At 42.2% G+C, this 27101-nt stretch overlaps 1 protein-coding gene across 2 annotated transcripts in view; it reads right to left on the reverse strand.

Moving 5' to 3' along the window:
* zc3h7bb (zinc finger CCCH-type containing 7Bb) overlaps positions 1–23576 on the reverse strand; it is an 81154-nt gene extending 57578 nt beyond the window's left edge. The window contains exons 1-8 of one of the 2 annotated variants that reach the window (XM_043679891.1): positions 23327–23576; positions 14009–14110; positions 10881–10920; positions 10026–10223; positions 8759–8917; positions 4994–5074; positions 2940–2996; positions 1269–1311 (exon numbers count right to left, since the gene is read on the reverse strand). In XM_043679891.1, coding sequence (XP_043535826.1) covers positions 1269–1311; positions 2940–2996; positions 4994–5074; positions 8759–8917; positions 10026–10223; positions 10881–10920; positions 14009–14076 — 646 coding nt within the window. In that variant the 5' untranslated portion in view covers positions 14077–14110; positions 23327–23576. Of the gene's footprint in view, positions 1–1268; positions 1312–2939; positions 2997–4993; positions 5075–8758; positions 8918–10025; positions 10224–10880; positions 10921–14008; positions 14111–22983; positions 23270–23326 lie in introns of those variants that run through there. The other variant, XM_043679892.1, reaches the window with a different exon arrangement.
* Positions 23577–27101: the final 3525 nt, after the last annotated feature.

The following is a 27101-nucleotide window of genomic DNA, read 5'->3' on the forward strand; positions in this document are numbered from 1 at the left end:
AGGACAGAAATTTCCTAAAGTTCTGTTTGATTAAAGGACATGAAGCCTTGTTGGTGAAAATCAGATCTGGAGTATTTAGGCAAAACAATTTCTGAAGGACAGTGGAAGTTTCTATTTAGCTTGGCAGGGAGAAATGAGCCTGCTGGAAAGCTGGAGGCCACTTTGGACGTATTCCTGTAATGCTACAAATTTGTCAGGTGCATAGTGAAATGTAGTTTTCTTTTAGGCTGCATTTGCTGGTGCATTTAAAACAGGTTCAGGTTAGGTTTTTAAACTGGTTGTGGTTGTCAACAGAGAGGAGGGATAGTGAATATAGCCAAGGAGAGGAATGGGGGTGGGGGGAAGGGGTTTGGGGGCTGGGGTCACTGCCTTTGGTCTTCACGCTGTGTAATATCACGACCACACCGATGCTACCCCCTCCACCCCCAACCTTTGCTTCCCAGTCACATTCCCTTCCCTTCCACCACAATGAACCTCATTTGACTATTGTGCACATATACATAAGTGTTGCTGGCTGGGCATTCTCCAGATAAGCTTTTTTTTCAATCAACAGTGGCTTACATCGCAACTATGCTGACATTTTTAATACGACCACACCGATGCTACCCCCTCCACCCCCAACCTTTGCTTCCCAGTCACATTCCCTTCCCTTCCACCACAATGAACCTCATTTGACTATTGTGAACATATACATAAGTGTTGCTGGCTGGGCATTCCCCAGATAAGCTTTTATTTCAATCAACAGTGGCTTACATCGCAACTATGCTGACATTTTTAATTTCAGATTTTATTGAATTCAAATTTCACCATCTCCCCATGCACAGATTTGAACCCATGTTCTAAAAACATTAGCCTGGGATTCTGGATAATTTGCCCAATCAGATTACCACTATTCGACCACCTCCCCACTTGCTGTGAAACCAATTTTGATTGCTTTAGACAGTTGATCTGAAAATATATTTTCTTTAAGTCAATATACTAGTTGCTTGTCATGGAATGTTTGACGTATGTTGATTTTAGTTTGTTTGTTGCAATACAAATCTTAAAATGTGAAATTTTGTCCCTTGGTTATTTCAGTCAGGTCATTGGAAAATTAGTTTTCATAAGAATTTCATCAGTCTCCAGTCTCTTCATAAATCATAACTCTAATAAAACCCATTTTACTTGAAAGCTTTATAGCTGCACAATGCAAAGGGAACACCAGATGGATCCGTTGTAGTTTAATGTTGAATCACACTCTTACTGCAAGAAGCATAAAAGAAACTCACCTGATTCTATATCATCAATGCCACTTGTACCATTTATGGAGACCTGTTGGAGAATACAAAGAACAGAAACTGTACTTGCATTGTAAAGCCCAATGTTTCTGATGATAACAGAATGGAGATCAGGAAAGACTTTAAAATTGGAAATTTACACATGGCACTCAGCTATTTAATAAAGGCACGAGGGAAAAAGAAACAGGGAGTTACAGACTAGTTAGTCTAACTTGAGTAAAGATTATGCTCGATTAAACTAGTTGAATGTTTTGGTTGAGGGAACTAAGGTAGTGGAGAAGGGAATCTCCTTAGATGTTATTTGTGTGAACTTGTAAGAGGATTTTATTTAATCTTGTGAACCTGAAGGCAATCTATTGACCTACTTAACAAATTGACTGAACAACAAGACAGTGTAGGGATAATGACCATGTACTCAGGAGGTGACCAGTGGAGTCCACAGTGGAATTATAATTGAAACCTCAACAATTCATTTAAATGGTGGGTGAAGAGCCATGTATGCAAGATTTGGAAGTGCTGGTGTTGGACTGGTGTGGATAAAGTTAAAAAGCACACACCAGGTTATAGTCCAATAGGTTTATTTGGAGGCACTAGCTTTCGAATCACTGCTTTTTCATCAGGTGGTTGTCTAATAAGGACACCTGATGAAGAAGCAGCGCTTCGAAAACTAGTGCCTCCAAATAAACCTATTGGACTATAACCTGGTGTTGTGTGCTTTTTAACCATGTATTCGAGTTTCCCACTGACACAAAGACAGGCAGCATTTACTTGTAGTGCAGGTGGAAGCTTAAAATTGCACAAATATATTCATAGATTAAGTGAATGATCAAAATTCTGCAAAGCGGATTTCAATCCCAGCACGGTTTGATCGAAATGATGGAACAGAGAAGTTTGTAAATTGAAATTATCATTACTGTAATGAAGGAAATGGCGCAGCAAATTTGCATACAGTAATAGCACCCAATCTTTTTTCACTGACTGGCCATACAGGCCAAAACATAACCTTTCATGGCTCACATCAATATATTTTGGACAATTTCATGTTGTCATAAATTCACCGATCAGTAAAGTAGACATTGACCATATAACATGCTCTGGCTGACTGTATGAGGTCTATGAGCCATAGGCCAGGCACCCTTGGCACACAGTAAGGTCCCACAACAGCACAACGTAATATCAGATCATCTGATTTTTTTTTTAAGCGAGGGTGATTGAGGGATAAATAATTGCCACAGAACAGGAGAGCACAGCCCCAATCTTCTTCAAATAACATTCTGGGATCTTTTCATGTTTGCCCAAGGCGACACATGGCGTCTTGGTTTAACATTTCATCTGAAAGGTGACAATTTTAACAGTGCAGTGTTCGCTCAGTTTTGCACTGGAACGTCATGCTAGATTTTTGAGCTCATGCTGAGGAGTGGAAGAGCCAAAACCATCACAGAAGAATTTTCAGAGTGTGGATTTGATCTTTTCTGTACGATGGAAAATTCTATGAGAATGATAACATTCTTCTGAGAGTGACTTTAATCAGTTGTTTATCAATTCAATTCAGAAGTTACGGTAAAAAACATTGATAATCTTGTCACTTATTAATTGCTTCAACAGAAACTTCTCTAGAAAAACCCTTCATTGGCCTAAAATCATAAAAAGCAGCCAACTTACCTGACTACTGTTCACTGAATGGCCAATCTCTATCAGACCCACTGTATCCATGTCTTGCTGAAAAAAGAGAATATTTATGGAACTTAGTACAGTTTAATGCAGGATGGCTCCAACAGAGGCTTGGCTTCTCCACAGCCATTTTTTAATTCATTTGTGGGGATGCAGGTGATATTGGTCGGCCAGCATTTAATGCCCATCCTTAGTTGCCCTTCAGAAGGTAGTGGTGAGCTGCCTTCTTGAACTGCTGCAGTCCACAGCAACTTTTTCCATTGAATAGCTGTCTCACATAATCTTCCATCCTTCATTGTAAGTCTGCTCCAGAATAGCCAAGATGTGGAAAACAACTAATGGAATCGGATGCACCAGTAACACAATTTACCAATGATGTACGTCATATGGTCATACTCTTTTATTGAAGATATTGTATTGGTTACAACTGGAAAAGCTCACAAGGCAATTTAAATAAAGAATGATCATACAGTACAGAAGGTGGCCATTTGGCCCACTGTACTTGTGACAGGACTTCATGATTTTAAACACTTCTATTAAATGTCCCCTTCTTTGCTCCAAGGAGAATACTCCAGCTTCTCCAATCTCACCACATAACTGAATTCTCACAACCCAAGTGCCATTCTAACAAATTCCCTATTGACATTTTTCCTAAGTATGGTTGCCTTGAATGAAATACAATACTTTAGTTGGGACTTAGCAAGTGATTTATCAAATGTTTAGTAAAATCTTCTCCATCTGATGTCCATTCTTATACCATCCAGCCTTCTGACACTGGCCTCCTCTGTAACCTGCTCTCTGTCTGTTCCAACATCAATGGCTAGGCTTTCTAGTCAGGCTGAAAAAAGAATGATCCCCTTCAGTTCCAAAGAAGGGTGACTGAACTTGCAACGTAACCTGTATCTCTCTCCACTGATGCTGCCAAACCTGCTGAGTCTCTTCCACAATTTTTTTTATTTCAGATACCCAACCATCTGCAGTATTTTGTTTTCAGTTATCCAACCAAACGCCAATTTCCAGCTCTTCAACTGTAGTGTCCAAAAACTAAAACCCCCCTCAACCCCAATCTAATTTATCTACTGGTTATCTTAAATTTGTGTCACTAGTTTACTGGTCTATCTGCAAACGGAAAAGGTCCTTCCTATCCACTCTGTCTGTCATAGCTTTACACATTCAACTAAGATATTCTGTCAGCCTCCCCATTTCAAAAATAATCCCAGCTGATCCAATCTATCCTTGGATCATTAAATGAACAAACTTGAACTTGGGTGGCTGAAAAGAGGCTACAACTTTAATTTTCTGCAGGCCAAATTTAAGTTAGGCATCAAGAAATGGCTCTTCCTAAATGGACTTGTGGAACAGGATGTAGACAAGCTGAACAACAATTTGCGGCATTTCTTCAAGTAAGAATTGGTCCAGTATCTTGCGGGGCCAGAGAGTAGCTTAAGCAAGTGATAGAGGCCACACTGAATTAGCAGGGTCAGTGGGACTTCCTGGCCAAGGCTCGACTGTCGAGATGGGGCAGAAAGGAATTTCCCATTTCTTGGGATATCACCAGTAATAGTTTCCCAATCAGTAATAACAGTCTTTCAGCACCTACCCTCTCAAACCCCTTAGGAATTACTATCAGAAGACCCGCTAACACCACTCCTTCGAATCCCAGTGGAGAAATAAATATTAGGCTGGAAAATGGAACTCACCAAAGCTCCTTTGACAGCACATTCCAAACTCCACCATCTAGAAGGGCAGCGTCGCATGCCAGCAAACATCACCTCCTACACATTCCCCTCCAAGCTACACACCTAACCTACCTACGCCATCAGTCCTTCACTGTCACTGGTCAAAATGTTGGAACTCCCTTCCAAACTCCCTTCCCTTCAATAGTTTGTGCGTTTACCTGCATCACAGGGATGACAGCGATTCAAGCAGGCAGCTCATCACTTTCTCAGAGGCAACTAAAGGATGGGCAATAAATGATGGCCAAGCCAGCGATGCCCATTTTGCACGAGCAAATGAAAAAAACACAGCAGGTCGATAACACTCACCTGAGCTCTGATATATGCTTTACGGATCCTCAGCCCCAGCTTCTGTGCCAGTTCTTGTGTCAATTTCACGACATTTTCATCCTAAATAGGTAACAGGATATGCTTAATGCTTGCAAGAGATTCTCTATTAAGGTTTCTGACATTTTGGAAGCCACACAATCTGAATGCACCCCTTGATGGGTCAGTGAGTTACACAGGGTCATGCAGACCTGCATGGTCTCAAGTTCAAACCCTAGCTTGTGCCAAGCAAACTGATTTGAGCAAGGTCATTAATAGATAAATGGAGCCAAAGGAGGAAAATGAGCCAAGTTACTGATTAGGCATAAAAACATGAAAAGATCTTGTACTTTTTTTTCAGCCCGCTACCTAACTGAGTGGCAGAACAAGCTGAATGGCCGACTCCAGCTCTTATATCTTTGCTCAGAATTTATAACAATTCCGTAGTATGATCAGTATCAGTGGAATTGTTGCCCAGAGGGTGTCCGTAGGAGAAAATAGAAGCAGATAAAAAATCTTGGGTCCATAACCTTTAACTTCTGGCAATGACAAAAAGATCCGCACAAGAAATGTTACAGAATATGACTCTGTGCCTTGATATTTAAGAGCTGATTCAAGTCAGCCTGAGAGGATGGACATATGGCTCTAGTTGCTTGAAAGAATGACAAAATAGAGCGACCTAACTGTAGGCCCACCAGTTTGACTTCAGTAATTCAAAATCCATTTTAACATACCTTCAGAGATGCCCTATAATCATCACTTGGACATAGTGGTAATGTCACTGGACAAGGAACCCAGAGATTCAGATTAATCCACTGTGGGCATAGGTTCAGATCCCACTTTGCCAGCTGGGGGAACTGAAATTCAATACAATAAGCGCTGGCCTTGTCACACCCCATATATAAAAATATATTTAAAAAGCAGCAAGGCATCCTCAAAGACACTCAACATAGATTCCAGAAAAGATGGCCATGCTTTACTCATCCAGTTAAATATTTTGAGGAAGGTACCATGTTAGTGTTTGAGAGTAACCCAGAAGAGGGTGGCTTCCTGTAAGACCAGAAAACATGTTATAAGATACAGCACAAGAAACTATTCTTCAATGCCTCCTATTTCACAACATTGGTTAATAGATTTCCATCTGATCAGATTCCCATTAATATTGTATCCTCACTGGATTGGGAATGGGGAGTTTGCTCTTTATCCATTAACGACCTACAGGTAGGTGGTGTGGAGCGATTGCCAGTTGGTAGACAATCCTAAACTATGTGCAAGTATTGGGAATGTAGATCTCGCTTAAATATTCCAGGAGTCTTAGAAATGTACAGCACGGAAACAGACCCTTTGGTCCAACTTGTCCATGCTAACCAGATAGACATCTTGACATATTGGGGAACGGGTCCAAACCCAGCACAAGACATTTGATTCAGTTGAACACAGGAGGTGGTGTAATGTTAAATATATATGCCCTCTACAGGGGACAGAACTGGACAGCTGGTTAAAGAAAATGAATAGGTCACATACAGTGCATTTGTTTCTCATGCTCAGAATCAATACCACACATCTATACCTAACAGAACATACAACATAGAAATGTCTGGCACAATACAGACCCTTTGGCCCATGATGTTGCGCCGAGCATTTATCTTAATTTAAGATCAACCTAACCCCCGCACCTCTCAATGAAAACAAGTTTAATCTACAGGACGATTCACGACAAAACAAAGGATATTGTTTGTCACAGAAAGATCATAGAGTTCTTACAATGTGGAAATAGGCCATTCAGTCCATCGAGTCCAACACCGACCCTCCGAAGAAGATCCCAATCAGATCCACCCACCGACCCTACCCCTGTAACCCTGCATTTCCCATGTCTGATCTCCAGCATCTGCAGACCTCACTTTCTCCTCAAAGATTTCCCATGTCTAACCCACCTAGCCCATATATCCCGGGACACTAAGGGCAAATTTAGCATGGTCAATCCACTGAACCTGCACGTCTTTGGAATGTGAGAAGAAACCTGAACAACTGGAGTAAACTCACACAGACTCGGGGAGAAGGTGAAAACTCCATACAGAGCGCCACCTGCGGGTGGAATTGAACCAAGGTCTCTGGCACTGTGAGGCATCGTGCTGTCCTGCACAAAATCTAGATTACATTTCATTTATTATAGTCCGCTCAGCTTTGGTGCCTTCATCTGGATACTGAGACTTTGCATAAGGTGCAAAGGAGGACCACACACTCATTCCGAGTTTAAAAATTATTAGCTAACCAGATTGGCTTAAAGACTGGAGTATACACATCACAGAGCAGCACAGTTACATAATAGAGGTTTATAAAATAAACAATAACATAAACAGTACTGTTTCATATCGATAAACAATTTCAAATAAGGATGAGCAAAAATCACACTCTGAAGTTAATTCAGGGGCAGAATTGAATTTCATGTTAGGTGTTTTTCTCTAAACCCATAGATTTGGACCAGTGCTCACTTGTGTATGGATGGCTCAACAGATATTTTCTGGTCCACCATTACTACAACCCTAAGTACAAGAGATTTCATTTTAGGTGCAATTTAGTTCCATCACCACCTGACCACACTGCTTTAAAACTTTGTTTTTCATTACTCGTCTATATGGGAATGTGGGATTTGCATGAGACAGCTTCAAAGTTAGAGTGCCACTCAGATCTCATTTCACTTGGGCAAGTCTGCACATGCTGAAATTCCAGATCAATGTTAAAACGAAGCCACAAGGCTTCCCACATTGAGCAGCGAAAACAAGAAAACAGGTCCCTGGAATACTATCAGCTGCTTGTTCTGAGCCTCAACATCAGAGGAGCCTTGGAGCAGGCTGTTTGTGCAGTGTGCTCGAGGATACAACACCTTGTCTATCCCTTAACTCTCAAAAGAGAATCGTAATTCTACATTTTATCCCATATCCAAAAAGTGATATACAACATATCCAGGGAACTATAAATGAGTAAGCTTAATTTCAATGGGAAGAAATATATCAGAATGCTCACTATAGAGGTATTAGAAAACATCAGTAGAGTAAAACTATAATAACTAGTCATCAGTAAGAGAGAGAAGGTTATGCTTGACAAAGCTGTCTGAATCCTTTGAAGAAGGAACAGAAAAAGTATACAAGGATAATGAAAGATAAAGACTTTCTGCAGACAATCAAATATATACTACACAGTTAGCTCATCATTCAGATCAGAATTAGGGGATGAGGAGCAGCAGGAGTAAGAACTGACAACAAAACAGAGGGCAGTTGGAGTTAAAGGTTTTCACCTATTGCAGTGGAAGGGGCGAAATAATTTTCGACCAGGCTCAGTTGCTTGAAGCACTGTTGCTTGTGACCTGAATAAATGATTTGGATTCAGGATTCAAAGCTTCAAAATCAAGTAAAAGACTGTTGCTGAGAGATGCACAACAGAAGGCCTGCTGCAGCCATTCTCTGGGAAGTGTTCTGGAAGTTGAAATTTCCCATGGGCAAATACCGGGCATCTGGACCACTCCAAAAATGTCCCCAAATCAGAGGTACAGTCAGAGACTTGGATAGTTCCAACTTACTCACCTTAGTTGTTAGTTAGGAGGAACTAAAACCTGCTTTAACTCCTGCTTAACATTCAAACTGAGAGATGGGTACAAAGACATTATGATCTTCAGAAATGGAAAGAAGTGAACGAGCTGCCTTCCCCTTGTCGATTTCAATATTTCACATCCAGGCGGAAGCATCAACAATGCACTACAGATCTACTCACCTGTGGAACAGCGAAGGAGCATTTGGCAATGCATTCATAAGCTTCTTTATGCCTTCCTAGCGCATTGAGTGCTTGTGTTTTCCGATAAAGTGCCCGGTAGTTAGTTTCATTGAGCTTTAGTGTGCTCTCACAGTCTTCCAAAGCTTTCTCATACACACCCTGCAATAACAGCAAAACGTCATCACCATACAGATTCTTGTTTCTCCTTTACTGTCTGTCTTAAAAGGATACAGGTCACCTTTTCATTTCAATTCTCCCCTAGTTTCTGAAGGTGCTGAGACTTTGTGGACTTGGGGTTCTACAGATACTAGTCCAGGTAATACTTCAACCACTAAGAGTCTCTTGACCCACTTATAAAGACCGACAGTTGGTTGTAACTAATGTTGGTTCATTAAAAGTTGAAGCAAGATGGCGGCATAGGAGGACGCTCCTGTTACAGCTCCTCTGTTTCGCCAGTTCCTTTTCCTTTCTTTTTTCCTTTTCTTCTGCATTTTTTCTTCTCCCTCATACCAACTTTAACTTCTTAAACTTAAAGATACTTTTATTGTTAATCCGGACTTTGAGCAAGTCGAGTACTTTTTAAAACTTTGTATTCCTATGCTAAACATTTTTTTTACTCTTTCAATTCTGTATCAAACACTTGAAGTGTCTGTAGCTAGGTACCCAGTCCCTAAGATGGCACCAAAGCTGCAACATTACAAACTTTTCACTTCATTCATTCGAGCGCACATAACAGTAAAGGCTATTCTATCCTATTTTAAAAGTCCTCATGCCCTTACCAGTCTCCACCATGAGCACAGGCCCCCAAGCCAGAATAAGTGGTTATGAATCTGCAACTGCTGTGGATCACTGGTGTATGTGTAGTGATTCCACTTGGGATATAAACAGGGGCAACTGAACAATAATGAGTCACAGAATTGAAGGTATCCAGCATATTTCACCATTGATAACAACATGTCACAAAATGGAAAAAATTTGTAACAAATCCATCACTGTGCAAATTCACAGACACAATCAAGACAGACTGTTCTCAATTTTTGACTTGTTTCACAGACAATGAAGCACTTGCAAAGTATCATTAGTCACTCTTGTAATGTTGGGAAACAATTTTTGTGCACAGTAAGATTCCACAAATCACAACCAGATAACATGTTTTTACTGTTACTGATCAAGAAATAAATACTGGCTAGATCATCATGAAAGTGACAAGTGTATATTTTTACCCTGAAAGTACTAATACACTTTTAAAAAATTTATAAATACTCACCATACTGAAGTAGCAGGCAGCTCGATTAACATACAGTTTCTCGAGCAGACGCTGCGAGATTACCACCTCATCGGATTCTGCATACTGCGCTACGTTCAAGGCTTCTATGTACTGGGCCAGGGCCAGTTTATAATCATTTTCTCTGTACAGCCCGTTACCTTCCTCCAGCAAGTTTTTAACCAGCTGGTGCAGAAACGTCTGGACTCATGGAGAAAAAGAAAATTGTATATTAAAAATTCACCCTTCATAATCTTCACATTTGGTTAGTATAGTATTGTAGCCCCTCCTGACTTCCAATAAAGAAGTATTAATATTAATATTTATTAATTTCTTATATCCTTATCATTGAATCCCAACAGATTGGAAGCAGGCCATTTGGCCCATCAAGTCTACACCAACCCTTCGAAGAGCATCCCACACAGACCCACCTCCCTACCCTATCCCTGTAACAATGCATTTCCCATGGCTAATCCACCTAACCTGCACATCCTTTGAAACTATGGGCAATTTAACATAGCCAATCCACCCTACCCTGCACATCTTTGGACTGTGGGAGGAAACTGGAAAACCTGGAGGAAACATGCACAGACACGGGAAGAATGTGTAACCTCCACACAGACAGTCGCCTGAGGCTGAAACCTGCATCCCTGGTGCTATGAGGCAGCAGTGCTAACCTCCACAATAGGCAAACTTGTCAGTAACACACCATCTCATTCACTCAGCAGCTGAGAAAGGGGGGGGTTATATTTCCCAATAGGAGAAGTGCTTTGGTTTGCCTTCACTGGGGGGGGAGGGGGGTGAAAGAAATAATAAATTAAACAAAAAAAATGCCAAGAAAGCAGCAATTACTTGTACCTCATATTCATCTTGACTTCCTGGATAAGGCAAGGGAGATCTGGTGGGAAGCAGAAAATATGGAAAGCTATTAGTGAGATTTCTTAGCTGCAGCAATTATCAGAACGGCACACTGTGAAATGGCCAATGTGCTGCTGAACAAGGTGTGACACTGAATCAAATCTGGAGGTATTACGGTAGATGTTACAAAGACTGATTGAAGAGGCAGCTTTTAAAGAGCATCTTAAAAGGAACGAAGAGAAGTAGAGGGACTAATAGAGAGAATTCCAGTCCTTCGGACCTGGGCACCTTCTGGTGACCAAGGAAGGCCAGAATTGGAAGAGTCTCCGAAGAGAAAGTAGGAGCTAGAGTGCAAATGCACTTATAACATTGGTCTTTGTAGCCGCTGGCCTTATTGTTACAGCTCCTTTTGAAAAATTATTTTGGTAAATTATTAGTGAAATGCTAAATGCAAATGAGGCTAGATTTCAGAACGCAATTAACCCTTAAAATTCCCTCACTTAGCAAATTTCCAACTTTGCACTCTGCCTGGTCACATTCAGTCACAAGCTGCCGATTTCATATTTGAAAACTGCCGTTATATTAGACAAAGACAATCAATTTCAAATGGATGTTCTTCCCACCTATGGCTCCACTTTAAAGTATCACCAGGGAGTTGGATGGTTCAGCAACAACGTAGCCGCACAGAAATGTGACGAGCAGGAGTACTGCATCAGTAACAAATACGTGGAGAGCTTGCTTGGTCTGTCTGCACTTTCAGAAAGCCAGGCCGACATCGCATCGCAGCGCACCTGTTTGGTTCAGTTGCTGAGACAAATAGTGCAATCTTGTTGAGATGATAGGAATCCCAGCAGGCAGCTAATGAGAGAGCTATCTGCGAAGCAAGGCCATTTGGAAACTGGTAGCATTCACACTCAGCAGTGCAGGAGGCTATGGCTGTTGTGTTGGTTGGGGATGGGGGGGGGTGTGCGTGCGTGTGTTTCTTGGATTCCCTGTTTCAAGGAGAGCAACACCAGAATCAGGGCAAAGGGCTGAGACGTGGCTCCCAACAGGCAACACCCCTAATCCACCACGTCAGTCAAGTCCCTTGGTCAGGCATAGACTGCTTTGATCAAGTGACCCCAGCCATAAGAGACCCTTAATTGACCACTTAAGGGTCTCAATCAGGGGCAGGGTGGGAGCATCGACCTTTCACCTTCCCACCCAGAACCTAATTCCAATTGTAGTAATTGGAATCTGAGCCAGGTGGCTCTCATTGACTATGAGATCCTTGTTTGGGGTTGTTAATCTGAACCAATCAGGGAGCCCTGGCTGACAGACAGGAGATTCAGAAAGTCTCCTCAGTCGAGGGACTGGCTTTAAACTGGCTGGTCACAGCCACTGCACATCTAAATAAAGGGTGACTTGGTGACGAGAGACTGGCCTCTGTGCACTTATTTCAGGGAGCTAAGAAAAGGAATAATGCAAGGAAAGTAATGAAAAGCATTGGAATTTATGACTCTATAAAAATAAGAGAAGGGAGAAAAAATCTTGTGGTTGGATCCAAAGATACAGTTGTCTGATAGTGGAGGCTAAATGGAATAATTCAGAGGGCTTCTTCACTGAGTGATGTGAGACTGCAACCTGCAGACACAAAGATCTTAGGGTTCATCCTTAGTTTCTGGAGAGTTAGATAATCAGAGATGTAACGATGCTGTTCCTTTAACAAGGTTATGCTGTCCTTGGCTTTTTTTTTCCAGTGAGGTTGTAAAAGCAGCGATTCCAAAAGGCCTAGGTTTGAAAGGTTTTAAGGTCAACTTGATTATAACTAACTGATACAGCCTCAGGAAAAAGGCCTTCAAATTTTAAAACAAACTCTTGTATAATGAAAGGGGAGCAGCCAGTTCTCCCAGCTCAGCTTTTCTCTGGTTTGGTTTGAGCAGTCTGGCTATTCACTGAAAGCAGTCCAGAGTTTGAAGCTGCTGAACCCAAAGAAACAGGCCCATGCTGATCCTCCCTCTCTCTCTGACATCTCTCCTGTAAGACTCTGTGTTTGAAGTTTTTTTTGCCAAAGGGTGTTTATGGAGATTGTTGCAAGTCTTTGGAACAGCATCATTAAGTTGGGATAATCTGTTGGGTTTTCGGATAGGTTGTTATTCTGTATTCTGTTCTCTTTTGTTTGTGTTTCATTCGATAATAAATTGCAAATAAATTCTGTTTTGTTTAAAGCTAAGTGGTTGGGCCAGCTGCATCACTCCTGGAATATCTGTTAGACACCTGATTAAAACAACTAGCAAAGTTAGGGTCTAGGCTGTCTTAAAAGGCTTTCAGGGGTTCTGGCCTGGTCCATAACAGAGGAGATGCAATGTGGAGAAAGTGAGGAGTGCAGATGCTGGCAAGTCAGAGTTGAAAAGTGTGGTGCTGGAAAAGCACAGCAGGTCAGTCAGCATCCGAGGAGCAGGAGAGTCGATGTCTCCAGCATAAGCCCTTCATCAGAAATGCAACGTGACTTGGTACTGTGGAGGCAGACCACCCAGATGATAATAACATTCTTTTAAAAATCAATTTGGTAACAAATGATGGAAGTGACATTTGGATCAGTGTCACAAAAAGAGAGGATCAGACTCAGGCCCATATGGAGCCCATCCCAGTTGCTGTGTAAATAAGCTACCATCACGCACTATCTCCAACACTCCAGAAGAAAACTCACTTGGATGAAGACAGCTGGCCTCTCATGCAGTCCACATTTTAGCAAGGGTCAAATCTTTCGTAATGGAGCAATTCAGAGATTTTACAAATTCTTCCTTCTGTTCTTAATAATTACTGGGACACTGATTGTTAACAGAATATGCAGCAATAAAGAAATCACAAGGTAGTAAAGTCATATCTTCATCTTATCTCAGTGGATTTACTCTCCAGGAGAGGTTCACTCAATTGTGATCACATTGACTGATTTCTTTTCCTCCTTCACCACCTAGTGGTTCTGTGATCAACGTACGACCCAAAGTAAAATGAGTTAACTCATGGCAGGAATTTAATTGAGAATCTTTCATGAGGTACTAACCGGCTAAACCCTGTCTTTGTCATCCAAGAATGCTAATGCTAATGCTTTACTCTTATAGGAAAGAGGTCTTGTTTGGCTTACTTACTGAATAAAATGTAGGCCTTTCTGAATTTCCTCCTTGCGTTTCTGCCTTCCGGGTGAGGTACTTGACATGTTAACAGCTGCAGATAGTACTATCAGTCACTGCCTGGAAAGAGAAAGAACTACTGTTATAGAAGGAACACTGCATAAATAAAAGACCCACATTTATATTTAGAACTCAGTCTCACAGTTTGAGATATCACAAAGTGCTTCACATCAACTAGCTTGGAGGGCAGTGATTATTGATATATGGGAACATGACTGCAGCAATTTTGTGCTCAGCAGGTACTACAAGGAGATGGTTTTCATTTATTAATCCATTTGCAATATGTTGGCATGATTGAGAAGACTGGCATTGACTGCCCTTTCCAACTGCCCTCCACACAGTCTTGGTAAATCACTTCAGTCGATGTGATGAAGGTCCTGCAAAAGCACTGCTTTTGGACAGAATTCCACACTTTTGCTCCACGGTGATACTGCTGGCAAGACTGACTGCTACTCCTCTTTGCTGTAACACCACAGGCAGGTAGGCCACAGTTCGACATGACCTGACAAAGACATTGGACAGCACTCTCGCCAGCAATACAGTATTCCATCTGTTGGAGCAATAGTTTACAGTTTGAGCTGAAACCTTTTAATATGAACATTGAACCCAGAAATTTCTTAATCAAACTAACAGAGTCAACCAACAACGTTAACTTCTTCAAAATAAAATTATGGTCATTGTGCAGGGCACATAACACTGCAAACAATAAAGAAAGATGAGGAGGTACAACAGAAAACAGCAATTTTGCAATATATGTAAATCACACTTCGTGTGAGAGCTGCCATAGGGTCGTCTGCTGAATGACTTACTTCTGTGCTGTTATCGTTCTATGGCGCCAACTTTCTTTTCTCCAAAACAGTGCAATGGGATCTTTTACATCCACCTTGGAAGGCAGATGGCATTTTAGTTTAAATTCTCATCCAAAAGACTCTACTTCGGATTGTGCAGTACACCCTGAGTATTGCACTGGGAGCGTCAGCCTAGTTTATTGTGCCTGCGTCTCTCGAGCAGCTGTTGGTAGAACAAGCAAATCACTGGTCGGGATGACAGAAGAGATGGAACCTCGAGGGATACTAGATGCTTACAGCTGGGGCTTCTGTTGGGAAGGGGGACTCATGGCTCAGTTAAATACATGAGGAAGGCAACAGGAAAGAACCTCATAGTCTTCACCCTAGTCACATTGCCTAACCTCAGAGATGTTACTGGTCAACCTGTTCAGAGGCGAGACTTGAACCTGGGCCCAAGGTAGGACATTACTCCTGTACCACAAGACCCTCTACACAATCTTATATATTGATCTCTCAATGTACCAATCAAGTTAGTATTCCTGACAATACTGTCCTTTCACAGTTCCGTTTATGCTGTCTTGTCACGAGGACCATTTAGCATGTTCACAATAACATTTCTGATGGAGGATACCAACTATGACTATATTAGCAGAAAGGTCTGCAAAAAGTTCTTTCTGGAGATGTTTGAGGTAAACAAATAATCACAAAGGTGATATGACCGTTTTAAGGTACAGGAAGCATCAGGAAAATTACTGAAGAGAAACTATTTAGCTTGTTAACAGGGATAGCACAATGCATTTGATTTTTCTCATAAGGAGAATTACTGAGTTGAAATTGTAAATTAAGAATTAGGCCACTTGGCCCATTACGTGTCAGTTCTTTGCAATTTGACAAGCAGGAGGCTGGAAGAACACAGCAAGCCAGGCAGCAATCAGGAGATGGATAAGGCAACATTTCGTGTATAATTCTTCTTCAGGGGAGGGGGGGTGTGTGAGGATTTTGGGTGGGGAGAGGGGCAGAATGGTGAGGTAGTGATGGGTGAACACAGGTGGTGGGTAAGGCCTGTTTGGTTCTTGGGAGGAATGAATCTGGTTGGTAGCTGGAAGGAAGGGTCTTTGCAAGAACTATCTAAGTAGCCCCATTCTCCTGGACTTTTATCATGCAAATTACTTCTCAAAACCTTTTCCTTCATGCTTCCAGGCGTTGCATTCCAGATCACAGCAACTTGTTGTTAAAGAAGACCTAATTTGCCAATAACCATAAATCAGCTTACACAGACCCATCTATCATTCAAAATAGTTTCATCTTCTGTCCTCAAGTAAAGCTTCTCAAAATTCTGAAGACCTTGATCAAATCACTGCTGCTCCAACACCATGGAAAGCATTTTATCTGGACGCATCATGGCTTGGTATGGCAACTGCTCTTCTCAAGGTCATAAGAGACCACAGAGTCATGAAAACCAGCCTTCCATTCACTGACTCCATCTATACTTCCTGCTGCCTCAGAAAGACAGAGCTGAAAATGTGTTGCTGCAAAAGCGCAGCTGATCAGGCAGCATCCAAGAAGCAGGAGAATTGACGTTTCAGGCATGAGCCCTTCTTCAGGAATGTCTTCAGGAGCCCTGAAGAAGGGCTCATGCCCGAAACGTCAATTCTCCTGCTCCTTGGATGCTGCCTGACCTGCTGCGCTTTTCCAGCAACACAATTTCAGCTCTGATCTCCAGCATCTGCAGTCCTCACTTCCACCTCAGAAAGACAGCCAACGTCAGAGACCCCTCCCACCCCGGTTATAATCTCTTCCAACCTCTTCTGTCGGGCAGAAGATACAAAAGCTTAACACACATACTGTCATGGACCAGACCAGACCCCCTCAAAATTATTTGAGGAGATAGCCTAGACCCTAACTTTTGCTTATTTCAAAGGCAAATGTAAAGTGTCTGTTCCAGATGCAATGGTGACCGGTCAAACTACTCAACATCAAGCAAAGCACAATTTACTTAAACACTATGGCTAAAATACAACAAAAGAAAGAAGAACCGAGAATAACTTAACTCTATTGGAAAACTTAACAAAACATTAGATACAGTAACCAATATTAATTAACTGTTCCAAGATAGTAACATTCCATAAACACACCCCTTGGCAAAAAGGAAAATTCAGACACAGATTCTCACACGCAGTTCTCCAATCCAGGAGGAAAACACATCAAGAGTAAATTCAGAGAGTGCATCAGCCAGCAGACATTCACTGAAGCTTCCAACTCTTTCGAGACCCAAATTAGCCACTGATAAACAAATCAAAACCCAGAAATCTGGATCTGTGAGAGCTGGCCACACCCATTAAGGCTGTTTAAAAAAAAACCAAAGGCGTCCAGAGGTGTTTATTCAAGAAGGCTTCAGTAGCCAGTTTGCCTTACAGCCTCTCTTCAAAAGAAAAGACTAAAATAACCTCTTAAAGTGATAGCATTGACACTGTAGCAACAGATTCAAGATCTGCTTCTTCCTGTTATCAGATTTCTGAATGGACCTCTCAAATTTTAAATTTAATGTTAATCTCGCTCTTTGTGCACGTTCTCTGAAGCCATAACATTGCATTCCTCGCTCTGTTCTATTTCCTTAACACACTTTGTATAGTATGATCTGCCAGTACTGCATGCAAAACAAAACTTTTCACTGTACCTAGGTACGTGTGACAATAATAGACTCAATCAAAAATGTGGCATAATTGGGGAGGGGGGGGGTTAGACTATCCAACATAGTGAGGAAGTCAGGTGAACAAATGAAAAGCTTATAAAATATTTTTAAAACATGTTGCCTCCTTCCTAGAGAAAAATAAAGTGTACCTAATGGAGGCCTTTAAAGTTACGACAAGATTCCACAGGATAGACTCAGAGATGACACTGTGGCACATGAGTGAATCCAAAGCAAAGGGGACATACAAATAAAACAAAGCACTACAGAAGCTGGAACCTGAAACAAAGACAGAAATTGCTAATGAAACTCAGCAGGTCTGGCAGCATTTGTGGAGAGAAAACAAAGTTAATGTTTCAGGTCAACTGAACCTTCTTCAGAACTGGATGGCATATTTTTTTAAAATTGTTAATTAATCAAATAAGGAATTTAGAAGAAAATCTCTTTGTTCAAAAGGTTTTGAAGACAAAATAAGATGAAATGAGTTATGGAGAGGTCTGTGTGGAACTGTTGTGCCAAATGGCTTCTAAACATTTTATATAGTGTTATGTAAGCTTTTACTGTTTCTGGACTATGACAGAGGGGAAACAGCTCTATGGCGGACAGAGAGGGCAGGGCAAAGTTGTTTCCCTTACGCCAAACTGCAAGTCATCAGAAAGTCAGGAAAATGAACCTGGTCTATATACAACAACCACTAGATGGAGATTGTTCTTCTCTTTAATTTCGTTTCATATAGAACTCCTGGAACAGAGTAAATAAAAATCTAAAGAACTGCAGATCGTGGAAATCAGAAATAAAAACAGAAATTGCTGGAAAAGCTCAGCAGGCATGGCAGCATCTGTGCAGAGAAATCACAGTTAAAGTTTCGGGCCCAGTAACCTTCTATCTGTTTTATTACACAAGTTTGCTTCTCATTTTCAGCGGACACCACGAGCAGCAAAGTGACAAAAGCAAGCTGAGTACACAGGCCTCTCCATGTCAGTACATCGGCCGTCTGTTGGTATGTCCTCACCTGCTCCTCCTTGTGGTGTTACATGGAAAGCGGGTCTCTCACAGCTACAGGCTAAACTTTCTGAGGAACCTGGAAGGTTTGACCTACACACATGTAGTGCACAGAGTCACCTTCACATGGATATATCCTGATAAGCATGTAGCAAACTCCCAGCTGAAGTCAAATAGCTCCTCCACTTTATGGCTACCTTGAGACAAAGATGAAGGCTAATGGAGTAAATGAGGACAAAATAATCCAGAGTGGCACCCAAAGGTGCACGGCACGGTGGCACAGTGGTTAGCACTGCTGCCTCACAGTGCCAGAGACCCGGGTTCAATTCCCGCCTCAGGCGACTGACTGTGTGGAGTTTGCACATTCTCCCTGTGTCTGCGTGGGTTTCCTCCGGGTGCTCCGGTTTCCTCCCACAGTCCAAAGATGTGTAGGTCAGGTGAATTGGCCATGCTAAATTGCCCGTAGTGTTAGGTAAGGGGTAAACGTAGGAGTATGGGTGGGTTGCGCGTCGGTGTGGACTTGTTGGGCCAAAGGGCCTGTTTCCACACTGTAATGTAATCTAATCTAAATCATGGTGACTTTTACCTAACTGTTATCTTTCCAGCAATTCCTGCATCCAAGCCAGCGCCGTCCGTAACGCTCTGCATATCTATAGATTCAGGTCGAGAAAATGAGAGGGGCACCCTGGTGTTTGGACAACCCGGGGTCTCCATGGGATAATACTTTATTCTCATTGCAGAATATGAATATAACACAGGAGACATGCTAGAGTTGACCAGCAGGATGCAATTCATCATCCTACTAGATGGAAGGCCACCATAAGACGTTCAAGCCTACACGGGTAAGATAAACAGGGTCAATTTAGGTCGATTTCTAATGGTCACCACTGACAAAATTCCCCAAATATTTTTAGATGGCAAACCAAAAAAAGACAGCAAACACCTTGCCTTCTAATCATGAGACCCCACCTTCACTGCCTTCCGAGGCAGAGAGTTCCAAATTCACACAATCCTCAGAAAAAAAAGATTCTCCTCATCTCTCTCATCACCTCCTAACTTTAAAACATTGACCTTTATTGCTAGACTCAGCCATAGGAGGAAACCATCACTTCCATGTTCACTTTGTCAAAACTGTTCAGGATATTATGGACTTCCATCAATTTCATTCTTCTAAACTCCACTGAAGCCAAGCCCAGCCTGTGAATCTTTCTTTATAAGGCAACCCACTCATTCCAGGTAATTTTGTAAACCTCCTTTGAATTGCCTCCAACACATTGCTATCCCTCCTCAAATAAGAACAAGGTTTATCAAGGGGACGTCATCTCTGACCAACTTGATTGAATATTTTGAAGAGGTGACCAGGGTACAGGAGCAAGTGAGGTCTGCAGATGCTGGAGATCAGAGCTGAAAATGTGTTGCTGGAAAAGCGCAGCAGGTCAGGCAGCATCCAGGGAACAGGAGAATCGACGTTTTGGGCATAAGCCCAGAGGAAGAAGGGCTTATGCCCGAAACGTCGATTCTCCTGTTCCCTGGATGCTGCCTGACCTGCTGCGCTTTTTCAGCAACACATTTTCAGGGTACAGGAGCGCCAACTAGCCACCAAGACATGACCGACTATCACTAGTATCCATACACACACAGACAAAGAGGACACCAGTTCGACTGGGACAATATATCTACCCTGAGACAGGCTAAACAAAGACATGCACAAGATTCCTTGAGGCCTGGCATTCAAACCGGAACTCCATTAACAAACATATCGATTTAGATCCCATTTACCAACCTCTCAGAAAAAGAACCGGAAGTGATATCACCCACCACAACAGACCAAGACACATAAATAGAAAGTGGGACAGAACACCAGTGCTTCATTGGAGGCTCACTGATGATGTTACTGAGCATGGTGATGAAATGTCTGAGAACAAATCTACCAGCTCAGCGAGCAACCTTACAACCTGAACCACAAATTTTCTCCAAAATCGCAAAGGTGACCAGGTCTTTGGATGAGGCCAAGGTATTTGACATGGTCTACTTAGACTTCAGAGTCAAAAAATGTGGCGCTGGAAAAAGAACAGCAGGTCAGGCAGCACTCAAGGAACAGGAAAGTCAACCTTTCGGCCATAAGCCCTTTACTTAGACTTCAGCAAAGAATTTGATAATGCACCACATGGAGACTGATATCAAAGGTAAGAGCCATGGGATCCAAGGGCAAGGCTGGTTGAATAAAGAATTCTGAATGACTAGGGATATTGAAGCTCTGGTCAAGAAAAAGGAGGTATATGTCAGGTATAGACAGCTAGGAATCAAGTGAATCCCTATAGGAATATAAAGGCAGTAACAGCATATGTAGGAGGGAAATCAGGTAGGCAAAAAGGGGACATGAGACATTTTTAGCAAATAAGGTTAGGGAGAATCCTAAGATTCTACAAATACATTAAGTGCAAAAGAGTAGGGAAAGAATAGAGCCCCTGAAAGATCAAAAAGGTCATCTATGCGTAGAACCACAGGAGAAAGATGAGACACCAAACAAATATTTCACATCAGTATTCATCATGGAGAAAGACACAGAAGCTAGAGAACTTGGGGAAATGAATAATGATGTCTTGAAAGAGTCTGTATTACAGAAGTGGAGGTGCTGGAGGTATTGAAATGCATAAAGGTAGATCTGATCTGATCAGGTGAATCTCAGAACACTGTTGGAATCTAAGAAGAGATTGCAGAGCCTCTTGCAAGGATATTTCTATCAAAGATTTCCACAAGTGAAGTGCCAAAAGACTGGAGAGTGGCTAATGTTGTGCTGTTATTTAAGACAGGCAGTAAAGAAAATCCAGGGAACTGTACACCGGTGAGCCTGATGTCAAATGGTAGGTACACTGTTGGATGGGATTCTGTAAGAGAGGTTTTAAATGTATTTGAAGAGGCAATGACCGATTAGAGATAATTAGCATGGCTTTGTGCATGGAAAACCACTTCTCACTAACTTGATGTTTCCGAAGAGATGACCAAGAAGATAGCTGAAAGCAGAGCGGTAGACATTGTCAATATGGGGCTTTAGCAAAGTCTTTGATAAAGTTCTGCATAGTTGTCTAGTTAGAAAGATTAGATCAAATGGGATCCAGGGAAAGCTACCCAATTGGATACAAAATTGGCTTATTGATAGGACACAGAGGATGGTGGTAGAGGATTCTTATTCAGATTGGAGGCCTGTGGCAGAAGGATTGGAGATTGAAAAGAGTGGATTTGTTTTCCTTGGAGCACAGGAGACTGAGGGGTACCATGCTTGAGATATATAAAATTATGAAGGGTATAGATAAGATAGATAAAAGCCATTCTTTCCCCTTGGTGGAGGGATCAATGACAAGAGGTTGTAGATTTAAGCAGGAAAAGGTTAAAGGGGATATGAAAGTATTTTTTCTACTAAAGGCTGATGGGCATCTGGAACCCTTAGTGGTAAAGGCAGAAACTCTCCTAACTTTGAACTAGTATTTCGACTTGCTCTTGTGATGCCAAAATCTACAAAGCTGTGAATCAAGTCTTGGAAAATGAGATTAGAATGGTTAGGTATTTGTTTGTCATCGGAATAGACCTGGTGAACCAAAGGATTTTTTTCTCCTATAGACCTCTATAACTCTCAAGTTGTGGTCTCACCTATACCCCACAAAACTGAAGCATAACCTCTTCATTTTTACATCAGTTCCTCTCATAATAGAATTTAAATTTCATTAGCTGACCATAGTTGGAGGGTAGGACTTCGACCTGTGTTACCAGAACATAACTCTAGGCCTCTGGATTACTAGTCCAGTAGCAGCACCACGATGCTACTATCTGCCTTCACACTATGTCAAGACAATTTGCTCGAGGCCACTGAATTAAGTGGGCTTGCATCTCCAAACTGGATTTCTCCATGAAAACAAAGTAGGGATGTGCAAATTGGTCCAAAATAAAAAAAAGTCATCGTTAGCAGGAACATATCATTTGGAACGAGTAGAGAAGATGTTGGAGAACCTCGGGGTTCTGGTAGCATCTATGGAAACAGTCAACATGTCGAGTTTGACTGGACTCTTTCGAATTTCTCCTGCATTTGCAGCATACGCAGCATTTTTGCTTTCACATATTCTCTGGACACCAACAAATTGCACTCATTCAGCTCAGGACCATCGTGCAGTGACATACAATAGTTTCCTTTTATTCTTCTGTGACTGTCGCTGCCAAGGCCTTGATCACAAATGCAACTGAACCAGATGGAATTTAAAAGTGAAGGCAAAAAGACAAGTCACCATCTTAAAGCAGGACAAAAACAACTGAGACTGAAAGAACATTATTTGGGGTCAGTTTAGATGAAGGGAGCAACTCTTGTCAAAGATGCTAACAAAATATCATGCCCAACTATTTTATATGAACGTGAACTTTATAAGTTGTTTCAATTCACTATTCTCCCTCCAAAACATACAAACATTTTCACAGCCGAGGCCTACTGCACACATCGGAGCCTCGGTCTTGGGCAGATCGCTCCCCGGCCTTCCGACACGTTCCCCCGGCTGCGATGTAAGCGAGTCCCGGGGACCACGTGAAGCGGATCAAAAGAGGGAGAAACCGAAACCGAAGACAGGAATCTCCATACAAGTGGATCCCGAGACCACCTCGAAATAATTTCTTTCAAAAAAAAGACAACCCCCGAGTTTAGCTAAATGATGAGAAAAATATATAAAACATTCACAACTATTTCCAACGGCAACCAACTTGAAATGATACCTTTCCTCACAAAAATAAATTTCCACGCTTACAATTTCAACTCACCCCTTTTACAATCAGTCCTTCCTTCAACTGCATCCAGTTTTTTTTTCTGAATTAAAATTACAAATTTTGGATCAGTTCATGATATTTCAACGTTATAATTATTCAGTGCCTTTATTGCCAGCATCGCCTGCACGCTTCCTGCTTTACTGAATCAGTCAGAAAAGAGCAATGCCTCCTAAGGTCCTAATCTCTGTCTTCCTTTCACATGGTGCAAGTCTTTGTGATTATTCATAACCTTCCACACACATGTTGACACTTGACTATGTTGTACCAATTCACATCCCCCAGCTCATTCTTTGCATCAGAACGTTTCAATCACCTCTTCCAGTCCACGTAATCGAAAGGTTATTTTTTGTCAAATAAACAATTCTTGTCTTCACCGTATTTCCAAATTAAGCAAAGAAAATCTACATCCCAGTCAATTTGGACACAGCAAGCTCTCACCAGCAGCCAAGTGATGATGGATGGCCAGATCGTCTGTTTTTGTGAGGTTGGCTGAGAGATAAATGTTAACCAAGGAAATCACCGCTTGGTAGTCGATTTGATTAAGTGGTGCTGAAAAAGATGCCAAGCACTTGGATAAGATTTATCAGTTCTGGCATTGAGATATAACATTTCAGGATGATAACCTTTCATCAGATGGTTAATTACATTTGCTATTGGGGCGGCATTCACTGTCTAAGAATACACCTGGCTTTATTCTTCAATAAAGATAACTAAGCAGTTATTTCACCAGGACTGCAGCTTTGGAGAGAGAAACCCATTCTGCTGAAAGATCACATCCGAGAATGCTAACTCAATTTTACTCTCCACAGAAACTGCCCAGCCTGCTGAGTATTTTCAGCACTTTGTGTTTTTACTCTAGATTTCCAGTATCTGCAGTATTGTGGCACCTTGCTGTTGGATGCAGCAATCTATGTCGCTATCTTTAATGCAATTGCGTCTATATTTTTAAAATTATTTTATTGGTCATGAGATTACTTTAGAATGCCCAGCAGCCATGAACTGTGCTCTAATCAAGGCAGTTTTTTTTATCTTAAGGATGTAAAAGATGAGAAGGTCAGCTTTGGTTCTGAACTGCTTATAGAACATAGAACAATACAGCGCACAACAGGCCCTTCAGTCCTCGATGTTGCGCCAACCTGTGAACTCATCTAAGCTCATCCTCCTATACTATCCCATCATCATCCATGTCCTTATCCAAGGATTGTTTAAATCTCCCTAATATGGCTGAGTTAGCTACATTGGCAGGCAGGGCATTCCACACCCTTACCACGCTCTGAGTAAAGAACCTTCCTCTGACATCTGTCTTAACTCTACCATTCCTCAATTTGTAGTGCCCACTCATACAAGCTGACGTCATCATCCTAGGAAAAAGACTTTCACTGTCTAACCCTATCTAACCCCCGATGATCTTGTATGTCTTATGGTTTTGAAACCTACACCAGGGACTTGAGAACCTAATCCATGCTAACATTCTTATTGCAATACTGAGGAATGTTGTTGAAGATGCTGTTTCTCAGATGTGATGTTAGACTGAGGTTCTTTCCGCAAGTCCATAAGACATAGGACGGAAGTAAGCTATTTGTCTAATCAATTGAATCTCTGCACCAGGTTCTCCTGCCTTCCCCCCAGAAAAGATATTGATGAAGTTTAATTTTGATAAATGCGAGGTGGTGCATTTTGGGAAAGCAAATCTTAGCAGGACTTAGACACTTAATGGTAAGGTCCTAGGGAGTGTTGCTGAACAAAGAGATCTTGGAGTGCAGCTGTATTGCAGCTTGAAAGTGGAGTCGCAGGTAGCTTGGATAGTGAAAAAGGCATTTGGTGTGTTTCCTTTATTGGTCAGAGTAATTGCATACGGTAGTTGGGAGGTCATGTTGTAGTTGTACAGGACATTGATTAGGCTGATTTTGGAATATTGCGGCAATTCTGATCTCCTTCCTATTGTGAAACTTGAAAGGGTTCAGAAAAGATTTACAAGGATGTTGCCAGGGTTGGAGGTTTTGATTAGATTAGATTCCCTATAGTGTGAAAACAGGCCCTTAGGCCCAACCAGTCCAACTACCCTCTGACTAATGCACCTATCGCTATGGGCAATTTAGCATGGCCAATTCCCCTGACATGAACAGATGTACAGCTGTGGGAGGAAACTGGAGCACCTGGAGGAAGCCCACGTAGGCACGGGGACAATGTGTAAACTCCACACAGATAGTTGCCCAAGGCTGGAATTGAACCTGGGACCGTGAAGCAGCAGTGCTAACCACTGAGCCACTGTAACAGCCATGAGTTATAGGAAGAGGTTGAATAGGCTAGAGCTGTTTTCCCTGGAGCGTCAGAGGCTGAAGGGTGACTTATAGAGGTTTACAAAACCATGAGGGGCATGGATAAGGTAAATAGACAATGTCTTTTCCCTGAGGTGGGGGAGTCCAGAACTAAAGGGCATAGGTTTAGGGTGAGAGGGGCAAGATATAAAAGAGACCTAAGGGACAATGTTTTCACACAGAAGGGGGTTTGTGTGTAGATTGGGCTGCCAGAGGAAGTGGTGGAGGCTCATACAATTGCAACATTTAAAAGGCATCTGGATGGGTATATGAATAGGAAGTGTTTGGAGGGATATGGGCTGGGTGCTGGCAGGTGGGACTAGATTGGGTTGGGATATCTGGTCACCATGGATGAGTTGGACCAAAGGGTCTGTTTCCATGCTGTACATCTCCCTGACTCTCTGTTTTTATTGCATGTGCATGGGATGGAGGATGGCTACATCTTTATAGATAAGCTACTTGGGGAGGGAGCCCACATCAAGAGACCAGTGTCAAGAAGTGTGGCGCTGGAAAATCACAGCAGGTCAGGCATTATCCAAGTAGCAAGAGAATCAATATTTTGGGCAAAAGCCCTTCGTCAGGAATGTGAGCAGGGGAGAAAGGGGACTGAGAGATAAATAGGAGGGTGGGGGTGGGGTCAGGGGAAGGTTGCTGGGAAGATGGAAGTTGGGGGTGATGGTGAAATTTTGGAGGGGAGGGTGGAGCGGGTAGGTGTTAAGATGGACAGGTAGGACAGTTCAAGAAGGTGGTGCCGAGTTGGAATATTGGATCTGGGATGAAGTGGGGGGAGGGGAGATGAACAAATTGGTGAAATCGACATTGATGCCGTGTGGTTGGTGGGGTGGGTCCCAAGACAGAGTTTTTCCTCCAGCTGTTGGGTGACTTGGACTTGGCAGTGGAGGAGGGCCAGGATTTGCATGTCCTTGGTGGAGTGGGAGGGTGGGTTGAAGTGGTTGGCCACAAGCGGTGGGGTTGTTTGGTACATCTGTCCTAGAGGTAGGTTGCAGAATTTCCAAAGTTCTGATTCAAAGATGTTTTAAAAAAAAAAGCCCCTTTCGAGGAATATGGGCTAAGCGCAGGCAAATGGGACCAGTTTAGTTTGGGAAACTTGGTCAACATGGATGAGTCAGACCTATGGGTTTGTTCCTATGATGTATGACTCTATGAGACAAAAAAAATTGCAGATGCTGGAATTGAAGGTAGACAAGCAGGAGGTTTAAATTAGCTTACTTACAGTGTGAAAACAGGCCCTTCGGCCCAACAAGTCCATACCGACCAGCCGAAGCGCAACCCACCCAGTCCCATTCCCCTACATTTACCCCTGCCCCTAACACTATGGGCAATTTAACATGGCCAATTCACCTAACCTGCACATTTTTGGACTGTGGGAGGAAACCGGAGCACCCGGAGGAAACCCATGCAGACAAGGGGAGAATGTGCAAACTCCACAC

This window comes from Chiloscyllium plagiosum, chromosome 39 (assembly GCF_004010195.1).
Source record: "Chiloscyllium plagiosum isolate BGI_BamShark_2017 chromosome 39, ASM401019v2, whole genome shotgun sequence".
Lineage (NCBI taxonomy): Eukaryota > Metazoa > Chordata > Chondrichthyes > Orectolobiformes > Hemiscylliidae > Chiloscyllium > Chiloscyllium plagiosum.